The 15,297-nt window shown below is 58.6% G+C and overlaps 1 protein-coding gene across 7 annotated transcripts in view; it reads right to left on the reverse strand.

The window, feature by feature from the left end:
• CACNA1B (calcium voltage-gated channel subunit alpha1 B) overlaps nucleotides 1-15,023 on the reverse strand; it is a 167,752-nt gene extending 152,729 nt beyond the window's left edge. For 2 of the 7 annotated variants that reach the window (XM_088792972.1, XM_088792971.1), the window contains exons 1-3: nucleotides 14,564-15,022; nucleotides 13,503-13,608; nucleotides 10,925-11,064 (exon numbers count right to left, since the gene is read on the reverse strand). In XM_088792972.1, the coding sequence (XP_088649098.1) occupies nucleotides 10,925-11,064; nucleotides 13,503-13,608; nucleotides 14,564-14,847 (530 nt within the window). In that variant the 5' untranslated portion in view covers nucleotides 14,848-15,022. Of the gene's footprint in view, nucleotides 1-10,924; nucleotides 11,065-13,502; nucleotides 13,609-14,563 lie in introns of all 7 variants that reach the window. The other 5 variants (XM_088792975.1, XM_088792976.1, XM_088792970.1 and 2 more) reach the window with 4 other exon arrangements.
• Between the last annotated feature and the right edge of the window lie 274 nt (nucleotides 15,024-15,297).

Genomic DNA, 15,297 nt, shown 5'->3' on the forward strand with positions numbered 1-15,297 from the left:
GACATTGGCAGAGTTTCTGAAGCAGTGATGACAAAAATGCTGCCACAATTACAGACATGCTTGCAACAAACAAACGAGAAAGAATCATCAAAGAAATAAAAGATATAAAGATGAATCTAATGAAAATTTTAGAACTTAAAAATATAATAACCAAAAAAATAAAAATAAAAAAGAAAAAAAAATACAATAACCAAAATGAAAAGCTAAGAGAATGGTCTCCACAGCCGAACAGAGGGCACAGAGGAAAGAGTCAATGAACTGAATAAAAAAACAGGAGAAATTACACATTGGGAACACCCGAGAAAAACTAGGCTGAAAGACGAAAGGTGAAAGCGGAGAAGAAGTACGGGAGCCCAGGTCTCAGGGGACTGTAAGAACGGAGGTGTCAGAGTCCCACAGGAACGGGCAAAGAAGGCAGGGCCGAAACAGGACTCAAAGGCCTAGTGCCTGAAAACTTCTCAAATCTGGCAAGAGGCTTACACCTACAGATTCAATAAACTGAGTGAATCCCAAACATGAAAAGCAAAGAAATTCACAAGATATACCATTGTCAAACTTCTGAGAACTAAAAACTAGGAAAAAGTCTTGATTGTGACAATTGGAAATTTGAAAAGGCAACAAATTGGGTGGTAATGGAATTATTTTCTTAGGTACGATAATGTTATGTAGTTATGTGGACCAGTGTCTTTATTGTTGGAACATTAGGGATGAAGAGTCACAATACCTACATCTTTGGGGGAGGGGAAGGGAAGAAACAAAATTACCAACATAAGGGACGGAACAGGCTGTCGCTGGGGACATCAGGCATCGAATGGTAACAAGAGATTACTACGGACAACTCCACGCACATAAACTTCACGGTTTGGACTACATGGGCCACTTCCTCAAATAAAAGATAAAAAAAAAAGAAAGGCAAAAAACCCCACAAACTACTAAAAATCTCTCACTGTGAAGTAAATAATTTGTAACCATTAAGGAAATTGAATCCGTAATGTTAAAACTCCCAAAAAAGAAATCTCCAGGCCCAAGTAGATCCAATGCAGAATTATACCAAATATTTAAAGAAGAATTCACAATATTTTTACACAATGGCTTCCAAAAAATAGGATGGGGAGGGAGCACTTCCAAACTCACTTTATGAAGCTTGTATGGTGTTTCCCCGAAAATAAGACCGGGTCTTATATTAATTTTCGCTCCAAAAGACACATTAGGGCTTATGTTCAGGGGATGTCATCCTGAAAAATCATGCTAGGGCTTATTTTCTGGTTAAGTCTTATTTTCGGGGAAACATGGTATTACCCTGACACCAAAACCAGACAAAGAAAGTACCTAAAAACAAAACAAAAAAACAACAGAACAATAGCCTTCATGAGTACAGATGCAAAAGTCCTTAACAAAATACTAGCAAGTAGAATTCAGCAATACATAAAAAGGAATTATACACCACAACTATGTTTATCCTGGAGACAGAAGGCTCCCTGCAAACCAGCACAGACAGGCTAAGGAAGCAAAGTGGTGCGATCACCCCAATGCAGAAAGAGCAGCTGACGAAATCTGACACCGTTCATGACAAAACTCTCAGAAAGATCGGAATAGAAAGGAGCTGCCTCAATTGATAAAGAGCATCTACAAAACCCTGCAGCTCACACTACCCTTGATGGTGAAGTTCCAAGAGTGTTCCTCGTAAGGTTGGGAACAAGACAAACGTCCCCTTTCACTACCTTAAGTGAATACAGTTCCAGCAGTGCTCATCAGTAAGGCAGCGAAAGGCAAGGAAAGGTGTTTGGACTGGGAGGAAAGAAATAAAACTACCTCTCATTTGCAGATGACAGATTTGTCTACATAGAAAATTCCAAAGATATCGCCAAAAAACAATCTTAGAAATAAGAAGTGAGCTCAGCAAGGTTGCAGGATTAAAGATAAACAAATATACAAAAATCTACAGCTTTTCTATATCTAGCAATGGCCATGTGGATACAAATGAAAAACACAATATTACTTATACTCAGGCAAAAATAAGGGAAAAACTTAGATGCAAATCTAAACATGCACAGGACTTGAATCCTGAAAACTACAAAATACTAATGAAAGAAATCAAAGATCTAAATAAAAGGAGACAAACCATGTTCATAGATGTGGAAACAACATAGTAAAGGTACCATTCTCTCCAAATTAACATACAGGTTTTATACAATTCCTGTCAATATTTTGTGTACACACTGACAAAACTATTCCAAAATTTCTGTAGAAGCAAAGAAACTAAAATAGCTAAAACAATTTAAAAAAAAAAAAAAAAGAACAAAGTGGTAGGAGTGAGTAGACTTAATTTCAAGACGTATAAGCCCCCGCGATCCAGGCAGTGAGACTAGGGAAGGGACAGACGCACAGACCCTGGGACAGAGAGCGAGCCCCCACCTCGACCCACGCAGACACGCCTGGTGTTTGACAGAGACACAAACAATCCACTGGAGGAAATGCAACAAATGGTGCTGGTGCAACAGGCAAGAAAAAAAGAAAATAACCTCAACCTAAACCTCACACCTGATAGAAAAATTAACTCAAAGGGATCACAGACTTCCATGTAAAATGTAAAACAAAACTGACAGAAAAATAAAACACAGAAAATCTGCATGACCTATGGCTGGCAGAGCTCTCAGACTTAAAATCACGTGCAGTCCACAAAGGGAAACACAGATGCACTGGGCTTCATTAAAATTTAAAACTTTGCTGCAAAAGTCCCTGTTACGAGAACGAAAGAATAAGCTGCAGACTGAGAGAAAATTTGCAAGTCACGTGTCCAAGAATTCAATTAGAACATGAACAGAATATATGAAGAGACACTTCCCCAAGATGCAAACACAGACGGCAAATAGGCATGTGGAAAACATGTCCAACATCACTGTCCACTAGGGGAGAGGACATTAAAACGGCAACCATACATCACTGTACACCCTTCAGAAGAGCAAAACTAAAAAACAGTGGCAACATGCAGTGCTGGTGAGGACACGGGGAACCAGGCCATTCGGGCAGGAAGCAAACGCTGCACAGTGTGTGGACTCTGGGGTACCAGCAGTTGGGCTCTTCAGGAAAGTATCATGCAGCCGCCATGCATCCCAATGACTGAAATCTAGGGCACTCGTACCAGAGAGGTGGGAGTGTGCTCACACAGAAACCTGCACGTGAGTGTATACAGCGGCTTTGTTCACATTTCAAAACCTGGAAGCAACCCAGATGTCCTGCAGCAGGTGACAGACATTTGCGACCCACAGCCCGGGCCCAATGCCACAGCACTCAGCAGTAAGGGAAACCCGCGGCAACCCAGGCAGTAATCTCCTCGCCTTCAGAGAACTGTCCTGGGAGAAGGGAGCCAGCCCAGAGATGTATGGCTGCTCTTAGGTAATCTTCCTGAAATGACAAGATTATGGAAATGGAGGCCGGGCGACTGGCTGGGGGTGAGACAGCCGCCCGGCAGAGGGGCCTGTGGTCCGCACAGTGGGTCATGGACTGAATTACGTTCCCCCAAATTCCTACGTGAAGCCCTAGCCTCCAGAGACAGGGCCCAAATGAGGTCACAAGGGTAGGCCCCCATCAGATAGGACTGGTGTCTCCCAGGCTGTCTCTGTCCCCACAGAGAAGAGGCCATGTGAGGACGTGGTGGAAACGCAGCCATCTCCCAGCCGAAAAGTAAGCCCTCCCCAGAGCCAGTGAGGACACCTTGATGTTGGACGTCCAGCTTCCAGAACGGAGACAGGACACGTCTGCTGTTCAGGCCACCCCGTCTGTGGCATGCTTTTACAGAGGCCACAGCTGAGTCCTTCCAGGTCACAAGGCCATCGGCAAGCAAGTGGGGACGCTCGGGAGCCAGAGTAGGGTCACTTTTGGGGGTGAGAAGGGTGAGGAGAGGCCAGCCAGGTGGAGAAGGGGGTGGGAGTGGGAGAGGGGGCGCAAACACCCACGTTCTACGGGAACCAAGAGGGCCCAGCTCCTCACAGGCAGGGACAGTATGGCGTAAGCAGGGCTGAGTGACAGGACAGTCGAGGCCCGTTACATGAGCCTACAGACTGCAGATGGGTGGAGAGAGCCCAGAGGGCTTGAAGCTGCCGGGTGGGGGCACAGGGTGGAGAACAGCCTGTCAGGAGCCCAGCAGCCCCAGAGCCGGGAGGCAGGGGGCAGAGCTGGAGGTAAGCCTGTGCCCCGGTCCTACCCCATTCCAGGCTTAGACTCCAAGCCTAGTAGCACAAGCAGACACTAGCAACCGCTCCCACGGCAGTGAGTTTGCAGCTCTGGGCTCAGCACCGGGAAATGGGAAAGATACTGGTGAGGTAAGCAGTCTGGACCTGAGAAGGAAGGCAGGCTCCACGCTGCTCCTGCTCTCACAGGCATGGACGTGGCCTCCTGTGACCTCTGCAAGTGACCAGCCACAGGACACAGGAGGAGGCTTGCAGGCCCGGACGCTGTGGTCCCTGGGCTGGTCCAGCCACTGTGCAGGAGCCCTCCAGGCCCCAGAGCTGATGGGCCTGGGGTCTGCTCCAGATGGAGTGCAGGCTCCAAGACATCTCCCAAGCAAGATGGAAATGTGCATGTTTACGTACAAGCTCCTACTTGAATGTTGGCTGCTAACTTAGAGCCCATCTGACCCTCTGGCCACGCCCTTCAGCCCACCAGCCACAGACCCAAGATGGGGCAGCCGGGGGACCGACAGTCCCCCATCCGCCACTCAGTGCTGGACACCAGCTGCCTCCCCAACCCTGCCCCACAGAACTGGGTGGGCCCTGGGCCGAGATGCCCCTGAATCCAGCCCGCAAGGCCCAGGGGCTCACTCAGAATAAAACTGGCCACTGTGGCCTGGTCAGTGTACACTCCCTCCAGCTCAGATGTCAGCTGCTCTGAGGGTGGGGTGGGGGCCAGGCCTGAAAGCTGCAGAAGGGGGGCTCTGAGCATAACTGCAGGACCTCCCACACCCGAGACCAGCCGGCAGACCCTGGGGTGCTGGAGAACCTCAGCCGTTAGCAGACACGGGGCCCACAGAGGTGCAGTTGCAGTGTACCCAGCAAGCACTGGGCACCAGCAGACAAATGAGTGAAGAGCAGACCACCCAGTCCTGCCCCCCAGCGAGCCCTGGGGACCACATCTGCCGTAGGGTTGAGTAGCCCAGACCCCTGTGAATGACAGTGTCCTCTGAAACCTGCCACCCTTCCCCCACAGTGCCCCTGTCCTGGGGGAGGCCTGCGACATCCAGCCAGGCTCCTGCACTGGGCCCTGCGGTCAAAAGTCTGCAGTCTACAGTGAGAATGACCGATGTTCCCTCAGCGCTGCTGCATTAGGTGGCGTGTAAGAGGCACTCGAGTTGTGCAGAGCCCCCCAGCCAGGCTCCCCAGGGACTCCCCCACCCCCACGAGAACGCAGAGCCCGAGAGTGGAGCCCAGCAGCACCAGAGCCTGAGGACTGGGGCCAGCTGCCATAGCACAGCTCAGTGCAGCTAAGCTACAGGCCTGGGGCCGGGCAGTGTGGATCCCCTGCCCAGGACCACCAGGCCTTTGGGGCTGACGGGGGGCTCTCCCCGCAGCTACACCCTCCTCACATGGGGGTCAGCAGGTAGTGCCCAGGAGGGGCTTGGCTCTGGCTCCACCCCCTCAAACACAGGAAGGTGGGGAGTGAGCAGGTCCTCTGTAAATACCCACCTCCCTCTGTGGCACATCAGCCAGCACGGGCTCCGGGCCAGTGCCCAGGGACCTGTGCAGTGGGAGGCCACAGTCAGGAGGGAGGCAGCTGAGGGCTGGCCCAGGTGGTTCCTCTCAACCTGGGCCAAGTCCACCGTGCGAGCAGACTTCCCAAGGACACCAAACCCAGGAGGGTGGCAGAGCCACCTGAAGGGTCAGTGCTGACACCCCGTGGATGCCGCCTGGAGAGGCCCCACCCTGACAAGCCCCAGGAAGGGGGGTCCCACAGCCTCCCTCTGCTCGCCCTTGTCAGAACCCAGCCCCCTCTTCCTGGTCCCAGCTACATGCTGAGGAGGCCCTTTCCAGCCTCAGGTGGGGATGGGAGAGAAAGCCCAGCAGCCCCCACCTGACCGGGCACAGAGGCCCCCAGCAGCACTCACAGGCCTGGGGAAGAACCTACATGAATCTGGTCCTGGTTGCGCATAGGACACTGCTTGAGTGGTGGCATTTGGTCACACATGACGTCAGCCCACTCAAAACCGTGTCACTGGTCACTCCAGACATGGTGTCTTGTCACCTCACACTCGGACACCCACATTCAGGTGTGAAGTCACTGGTCACCCTTGGCCCGTCCTTGCCCAGGGCGGGTGTCCCCCGCCTGGCGGCCTCCCCAGAGCGCTCTCCGGTGCCTCCCACCACCTGTCCCATCCAGCAGGCGTCGCCTCGCCAGCCAGGACTGAGCCTCCCTCCCGAGCAGCAGCCTGCAGGCCCCGTCCTTGTGCCACAAGAGGCCCTGTCCAGGGAGGAAGGCTCAGCTCTAATTACATGTCCTGGAAAGAAACCCCAGTTTAATTTGGAGTAAAACGAGAGGCTGTGGGCGGAAATGTCCCCTTGGGGAGCCACCTGCCTGAGTGAGGACACGTCTGCCTGCTGTCCCCAAGGACCAGCAAGGAAAGCCCAGGCTAGGGCCAGGATGGGGAGGGGACAACTGAGACTTCGGGGTCCTAGGGCTCTCTGCCAGCAGGAAGATGTCCCCAGGGTCCAAGGGGACCCCGAACCTGTCCTGAGTCCCAGCCAGAATCAGGACCAATGGGGGGGTGGGGGCTTCTGAGGGAACTGGGAAGGCGCAGGTGATGACGTGGGGACAGCACTGGGGGGCCAGTTATGGACAGGCTGGGGACATGGCTGCCAACCCCAAGTGCACACACTCAGCTCACCTCCCGCTCCTGCATTACGGACACAGACCTAAACTGCTGAGTCCTGCAAAGGTCGTGCAGTCACCTCCCCTTGCCACTCCAGGGCTTTCTGTCTGCTGTGGTCCTTGCCTCCTGGACCACGACCACCAGCACTCAGGCTGCAGCCCCCACTTAATAAAACCCTCCTGCCCCTCCAGCCCCACTGCCACTGCCCCAGGCATCTCCCTAAAAGGCAGCGTCCATTCCCGGGGAGCCGCTCCCAGCAAGTCCACCCCCTCACCCCCGTCAGGAGCCCACCGCTCTCACAGTCTCGAGGCCGTGCCCAAGCACATCCCCCGCTGGAGAAAAGCATGCACTTCCTGAGTCGCTGTCCACCTCACTGGCCACCCCACCTGCAGACCCTGGGGCCCCTGGGCTCAGGTATGGGCAGTGGCTCCTCTCGCCTCATCCCGGGTATCCTGTCTGGTGTCCGGCTCTAAGACCATCGACACACCTGCAGCCACAGCCTGTCCCCCGATCTCCAGATGGCTCATCTGCGCGTGTCCTTCAGGAGTGACCATGGTGCTGAGGGCTTCTCTGACTAGACTGCAGCCCACGCTGCCCTCCTAACCCCTTTCTATACCCCGAGGTCTGCACCACCTGCCCCAGGCACGGTGATGCGGCTGCAGATCCACAGCTGAGCAGGGTGGCAGGTGACACAGACTGAGCAGCAAACATCCCACACAAGCCAAGTGCACAGTTACAGAGGCCGTATGCACTGAGAGAAAGCAGCGGGGCCGGGAGAATGCGCCCCCAGAACCCAGTCCACAGGCTGGCCATGGTTCTGGTGTCCCCAGCTCCTGGCAGAGGCTCAACTAGTCTTGAATAAATGAGTGATTGACAACAATGAACGAGTCGGGGAAGCGTCAGAAGAGGGCAGCTCAAGCAGCTGGACAGAGGCATGGACGGGAGGGTGGATGAGGATGGGCTGGGGTGGGGAGAGGGCGGGCGCAAGGACTACCTGGTCCTTCGCTCAGTGCCCTGGAGCCAGGACCACACAGGCTGCACCCCCTTCCCAACACCAAGGGTGCACCCAGCCTGAGTTTGCAGGTGACTAACGGAGGCTAAGAGGCTGCCCCAAGGCAGAGGCGGGCCCATCCCACCTCTGCCCCCACCTGCACACCAGCCTCAGAAGCAAAAGAGACCCCAGCTGGCCTGAGGGTGGCGTGGGGAGGGGGAGGGGGCATGGCAAGGCAACAGGGTTTCCCCAGCCAGAGCCCCTCTCCACCCCACCACTAGCATCCAGCCCTCTGACCATCAATTAATTAAGCCCTAATTAAAAACAACAAAGTAATGAGAAATAACACCCCCCCATGGCTACCCACAGGGACCTCAGGTCAGGAGGGGCTAGAGTTAGGGTTCGTCCCTGGACTCCCCATGGGCCACACTCACTCACCCCAAAACAGACCCAAGGACTCCTTCTACCACGCACACATACTAACACACATGCATGCACACATGTTCACATCTACACACATGCATGCACACATGCATGGACATGAGCACACCTGTGAACACATGCACACCCACCCATATGCACGTGTACAAGTATGCACACGCATGCGTGCAAACATGCACGCACATGTGCACACACATGCTCACATTTGCACGCACTCACAGGTTCATGAGTCCCATGTGTCACAAGCAGAAGTGATGGAGCAGCTCCCTCTTGGCCAGCCTGTGAGCCCCCATGAGACAGCATTGCCCTCCCACCTGGGGCCCCTCCCAACCCAGTGCCACCTCCAGGGATGAGCTGCAGAGAGAGGGAGCCTAGAGACCATTGGTACCAACGCCCAACCCTCCTGCAGACAGAGAACAGAGACTCTGTTACCGAAAAGAGAGACACAGAACAAGGCAGAAAAGAGAAAGCAGCAGAGAAAAGGAGAAAGTTAAAATAAAATGACACAGAGAAACAGAGACAGAGAGGCAGAGAAGAGAGAAAGGGTTAAAGAGAAAGGGTTAAGAGGCAGAGGTTAGAAATATTGAGACAGAAACTGAGAAAGTAAGACAGGGAGACGGAGAAGGGAGAGACAGGGAAGGCAGCACCCATTGAGGAAAAGATGGGATGACAGAGATACTGAGCAAGAAGAGATGGACAGAGGGAGGGATCTCCAGGGGAGGAGTCGGGGGACGGACTTAAATCTCAGGACCCTTGGGCCTCTCCCGATGGGGCTCCCTGGAAGGCGAGCCCATCCTGTTCTCTCTCGTGACCAGGAGCGTGGTCAACAGGCATGAGGGAGCAGCCCAGAATACCCCAGCATCAGAAAGTGTCTCGCAGCTGTCACTGAGGAACCCAGGCTCCCTGGCCCTGTAATCAGATGTGCTGGTTGGAAGACCCAGGGGTCCTGCTGAGAGCGGGTGCGATGGGCTCCTCAGCCTCCCTGTGCCAAGAGCCCGCTCAGCACCACGGACAGCGTCCCGGAAGGGAGGGGCGGCTCCCAGGGGCCGAAGCGCAGAGCACCCAGTTGCTTCCCCAACTCATTAATTTGGCAGACTCCCTGACTCCTCCTGGGGGCCTGCCCCAAGCTAGGCTCTGGGGACAGCCTGAAAAATAAGACACACTCTTGTCTTCAGGGACTCACGTCCAGAGGGAAGGAGAGAGATGTAAACAGCCAGTGACACTCCCTGACACCCACTCAGTGCCCACAGGACGGTGTGAGCGACCCCCTAGAGGGGCCACACTCCTCGCCACCAGCCCCCTTCCCCCCATCAATGGGACCACAGGAGTTCCCAGAGCATCAGGATTTCAGTAAACCCTGCCCTGGTGCCACCCCCACTGTGCAGCAGTGAGCGGGTGCTGTGGGGACAGCAGGCAGGTGCACATGGGCCCCTGGCACTGCAGAGCCACACGCGCCCCACCAGGCTCCTCACTCCATCCCCTTCTCAGTCATTGTGAAAATGGAACAGAAATCAGTTTCCAAGCAAACTTATTAATTCCGATTTCAGAGGTGTCCATCCCATCAGTGCTAGTGACAGGCTGGTGCCACTGGCCCAAGGACCGAGGAAAAACACGATGCAGGACCCAGGGCTTCCATAGTCACCTCCTCTCTCCCCTGCCTTCAGACCAAACACCTGTGCACACGCCTTCACTTGCACTGAAGCACGTTGGGGGCTCCTTAGGCAGCATGTGCCCGGTGGGAGCATGTGGATGGAGGCCCAGCCACAGCCACCCCTCCCGTGCAGCGCTCTGGGCTCCAGTGGGGCTCTGAGCCTCCCAGGGCCACCAGGCTCCAGAAACAAGACTGCAGTCCCAGTGTGGGGTGGGGCCCAGGAGCCTCAGGGCAAACAGGTTCCATGGAGCAAACTCCCCAGCCCTGACCCCACCCACGCCCGGAGGGTGACCAGAGCTGAGCCCCAGGCAGGTGGGGCCACTGAGAACACAGGTAGGTCTCGACGAGGAGCAGGGCACTCTGCCTGCACTCCCGCCCTAGCCTGCCCCCAGGCCACCTTTCCCAGGGCTCAGGAGGAGCTTTCCAGCTGGACTCCCCTGCAGGAAACAGCTCACACACACAAGTACCTCTCCCAGGTTGAAGATGGCCAGGCTGGAGGCCAGCACTTTACAAAGCCAGGCCCCGGAGCCCTCCTCCAAGGGGGCCCCACCCCTGTGACCCTGGCAACAGGCTAGACCAAGAATGGCCCCACCCAGGAACAGCCCTTCACCCAGAAAACGCCCCTCGCCCAGGAACGGCCCCTCGCCCAGAAAAGACCCCTCACCCAGGAAAGGCCCCTCGCCCAGAAAAGTCCCCTCGCCCAGAAAAGGCCCCTCGTCCAGGAACAGCCCCTCGCCCAGAAAAGGCTCCTCGCATAGGAAAGGCCCCTTGTCCAGGAACGGCCCCTCGCTCAGAAAAGACACCTCGCCCAGAAAAGGCTCCTTGCATAGGAAAGGCCCCTCGCCCAGGAAAGGCCCCTCGCCCCCCTCTATGGCAGCTTGGGCGCCATTTGGTCCCGCACACGGATTTCCGGCGCATACCAGCATCAGCTGCCCAGCCCCAGCCCCACAGGGGGCACAGCCCAGGCACAGCCACCTACCCTGTCAGAACCACCACAAAGTCCATGACGTTCCAGCCATTGCGCAGATAGGAGCCCTTGTGCAGCACGAAGCCCAGGGCGACAATCTTGATGCCGGCCTCGAAGCAGAAGATGCCGATGAAGTAGGGCTCCGTGTCGTCCTGCGAAGAAGCACAGCGCACTTGCCACGGCGCCAGCGCCCACCCCACTCAGGGAGGCGGGAGGGGCCCGGGGCCACCAGCCTCCTGGCCTCCAGCAGACAGGCCTGTGGGGACCTGTGGGCTTGTCCTGCACTGACCGGGCAATCTCGTGCTGTTTCAGCCCCATGCTAAGAGACACAGAAGCACCGAGAGGTCAAGGGGCTGGTCTGAGACCCACAGCTTGTCTGGGGCACAGCCGCACTCAGAGCCAGAGGCCTCCTGGGCCTGGACCTGGGCTCTGGTCATGCACAGGTGGCCTGGAGGACACCTCAGGCTGGAGAGCAACTCAGGACCCACCGATTCTCTCAGCACACTTTCTGGACAATCAAAGCGTGCAGGTCTTGGGAGCCTCTGGAGGACAAGGCGTCCAGCCAGGCTGCATGGAAAGCAGTTCCTGGTAGAGGCACAGCGTGAGCAAAGGACAGAGAAGAAACAGCAGAGCAGCCTGTCCCCCACCCCAGGCTGCGTCTAGTCACTCAGCCCATACAGTACTGTGGGGTCAAGCTTGGGGACGCCGCCACATGCAGACATGCACAGAGGGTGTGCCGAGTGCAGCCAGACGCCTGCCATCCTGGGCCGCGGCCTCGAAAGCAGACAAGGGGTGGCGGGGCAGGTCTGCCCTCAGGCCTGTGGGGCCGCATGAGGAACTGTCCTTGGGAAAGCCACTCTGCCCTGCCGGCGAGGGGAGGGCCGGGGCTACCTGAGCGTTCCACCAGCTCCCACTCAGGACCAGAGGCCCATGCTTTGCCCTCCCCTCCCAGGGACCCTCAGCCTGGCCCCCCCTGACTGGCAGTCCTGCATGGTGGAAGCTGACAGCCCTGGGGGCCCAGTGTCCATCACAGCCCCTTCCCCATTCTGCCACCCTGATGCTGACTCATGATAGGACTCCTGCCTCCCAGGCTTCTGGTCTAGTTAGTGGGATGGTGCCTTCTCCCCCTCTGCCTCAGGGGAACAGCTGGATCTGCCCAGAAAGCCTCTGGACAGACAGGAGCCCGCCCAGAACTGGGCAATGGGCGGGGCCCCACCCTGGACCACATGGGCTGGCTTGGAGGAGGGTGGGACTGCAAGCTAGGGGCTCAGCTGAAGGCTGCTGGGGAAGGTGATGGTGGCTGGGAAGCGGAGCCCAGGGATAGGGAACTGGCGGCCCCACCCTGGAGCCGGCTGCCCTGCACCACCAGCCCCCGCCTGCTCCCCTGGCAGCTGAGCAGCTCCGCACCTGAGCCCTGGGCCCGCACCGCCCTCCTCTCCAGGCCCAGCTATGTCCAGCCTTCAGTCCATCCCACAGGCACACAAGGCCTGTACGTGCACACTGGACTGGGGTCAGCCAAGGGCTCCTCAGGCCTCCGGACGGGCCCAGGCTGAACAGTGCTGCTCCTTTCCCCAGCAGCTCAGCCTCAAGCCCTGGAGGTGTGCCCACCCAGCAGGGACAGCCTGAGCCTGACCTTTGTACCCCAGGGCGGCCTCACTCTGCCCCGTTTCCCACCTCGGGGCCTGTGACGGCTGGGAGGAGGGAGGCTCAGGGCCCACACCCAGCAAGGAATGGGGCTTCTTCCAACACTGCTCATCTCCACTGAGTTGGGGAGAGAGGCTTGGACAGAATGTGGGGCAAGTGTCCCCAGGACAGGCTGCCTCCCCTGGCCTCTAGCAGCTCCCTCTCCAGATCCCTCCCTCTGCTTTTCCTTCTCTCTGCTCTGAGGGTCACCTCCCCCCCAAACTTCACCCTCCCCTCTGCCCCAGCCACTCCAGAGACCCTGCCTGGCACCCTGACTGTCACAGACTCTTTGTTTCAGCAGGGCACAGCTCGTGGCACGAGTGGGTGAAAAGGATTCAGGACATTTGGGAAGAAAGCCTGGGAAGGGAATGCTTCCTGTGGGAAGACGAATGCTGCCCCAGGGGAAGAGGCTCCAAGCAGAGCCAGGAAGGCAACTCTGAAGGCCAGGAGGACAGATCCAGGGCCACACTGCAGGAGCAGAGGCCACCACAGCCCTGCAGGGGAGGGTGGCGCCAGAGCACTCAGAGGCTCAGGCCCGACATGCTGACCGCTGGCTGTGAGCACTCCCCATGCCCAACCGGGTTTAGCTCTTAGTTTCTTAGATCAACATCTAAGGGCGTGAGACTGGATGGCCCATTTGGGGTGTACCGGTAGCTAGTGGCACAGGCAGAGCAGCCCCCCTTCCCCACCAGGGGCTGAACTGGTTCCCCCAGTCCTCCTGGTCCTCGAGGGAGGTGTTAGCTGCCTGGGTGCCAGCCTTTTCCTCTGCTGAAGGAGAGAGGAGCTACCGGAAGCTACGCTCAGCTGCAGACACTCAAGGGTCTGGAATCAGACAAGCAGCCGGGGACCTCAGGTCCCCTCCACCCGCTCCGCCCCCCCCACCCCCACCAGCAGCCGCCACACTCACCAGCCGCTCGGACATTGGTGTCTTGTCCCCTTCGGGAAGGTGCTGCTCCAGTGCCAGAACGATACAGTTGGCGATGATGGTGGCCAGGATCATGTACTCAAACGGAGTGCGTGGGTTAAGGACTGGCCGGGAGGCGCCATGGGGGAGGGCAGGCGAGGACGCCGAGGCCGGCAGCGCGCAGTGCAGCAGACAGCCAGGCCGCCTCCGGGGGCTGAGAATGACCAGGCCCGGAGCCGCCCCCCACTCCCGCCCTCATGCTGGGGGGGCCGCCGCGAGGCGAGGCGGGGCCTCTCCCTCCAGCGACGTCCGGTAGCCCCTCCGCACGTCCCGGCGGCCGTCAGCACCGTGGACAGCGCCACCCGACTCCGCCCGGCTCTTGAGCTGGGAGGGGAGGGGGCGGTGCGCCCCCTGCGCCAGGCTGGAGGAGGGACCCCGCGCAGGCGCACACTGCTACCTTAAAGGCACACGTAGCCACATGTACCTACACAGGCACGTGAACATACATGTCCCGAGAGTCCCGAACGCACGCACACACACGCAAGCACCCGCAGCCAGGCACGCGCACGGGCTCGCGGCCACCCAGTGCTCACACCCACATACAGACACACACACACACACACACACACACACACACACACACACACGGATTCGCCCTCGCGTGCCCTCCAGGCTGGCCGCTCGCTCCGCACCCGGACCAAGTGAGCGAAGGGACGAGTCCGGGGACAGAGAGCTCTGCCCAGCGTCCAGCCCGCTTCCACAGCCGGCGTCGCCACGACCGCGCACACACGCACACGCGCACACACGCACACGCGGCGAGGAGAGGGGCCCTGGAGCCCTGCCCCGCCCCCTCTTCGCCAGGCCGTCCCGGAGGCGCCTCTCCCCAGGTCGCAACCTCCTCCCGGCCCCGGAAAGATGGCCACTGGGTGCCGCACGCGGCTGGCCCCGGGCCCCCGCCCAGCCGCCCCTCCCAGACCCGGCGGGGCGCGGACGCTGGACGCTGGTCGCCACGCCCGATCCCGGTGCCCACGGCGGCCCGCCCGGCCAGGGCCCCAGCAGGATATGGCCACTCGGTGATGCGCTTGGCGTATTTGCGGACGACGTTGTCCTCACTGAAGACGAAGAGCGAGCGGTTGACGGTGAAGCAGTTCTGTCTCACAGGGATGGGGTTGTACAGCGCCATGGTTCGCGCGCGCTGCGCGATCGACTGCTTGTAGAGGACCCGCTGGCCTGGCTGCAGACCCCCGGGGCCCGGGCCGCCTGGCCCGCCGGCCCCGCTGCCCCGGGCCCGCTCCCCGCCGCCGGCGCCCCCATAGCGGCCACCCAGCTCGTCCCCGAAGCGGACCATGGCTCCCGGGCGCCGCGGGCATCCCCGGCTCGGCGGCCCCGGCAGGGAGGGCGCGGGGCGCGCCAGACGCTCAGAGCGGAGCCGCGGGACCAGCACGGACCTCGCCCGGCCCGGCAGCCGCCGCACCCGATTCCGCCGCCCAGCACCACGCCCTATAAGGGGCCAGTCACGTGGCGGCGGCCGGCCAATCCGCGCCGCCCCGCCCGCCCGGATCCAGCCTGCCCCGCCCCCAGCCGGCCACCCCCGCCCTGTCCCTGTCTCCCGGTCCCGCCGTCAGCCCTCGGGGCTGCGCCTCGGCCACCGGGTCCTGCCCGGCTGCGCCCCAGGCCTGGGCGGGCGCGGTGAATGTGCGCCCTCGGGGCCTGGGGCCTTGCGCTGGAGTCGGGCGCTGGCCAGATGCTGAACTGGGCGGCTGCGGCCAGGAGCTGGGCGGGGCTGGGAGTCCTCGAC

This window comes from Rhinolophus sinicus, chromosome 16 (genome assembly GCF_057876585.1).
Source record: "Rhinolophus sinicus isolate RSI-liver-muscle chromosome 16, RSI-T2T, whole genome shotgun sequence".
NCBI lineage: Eukaryota > Metazoa > Chordata > Mammalia > Chiroptera > Rhinolophidae > Rhinolophus > Rhinolophus sinicus.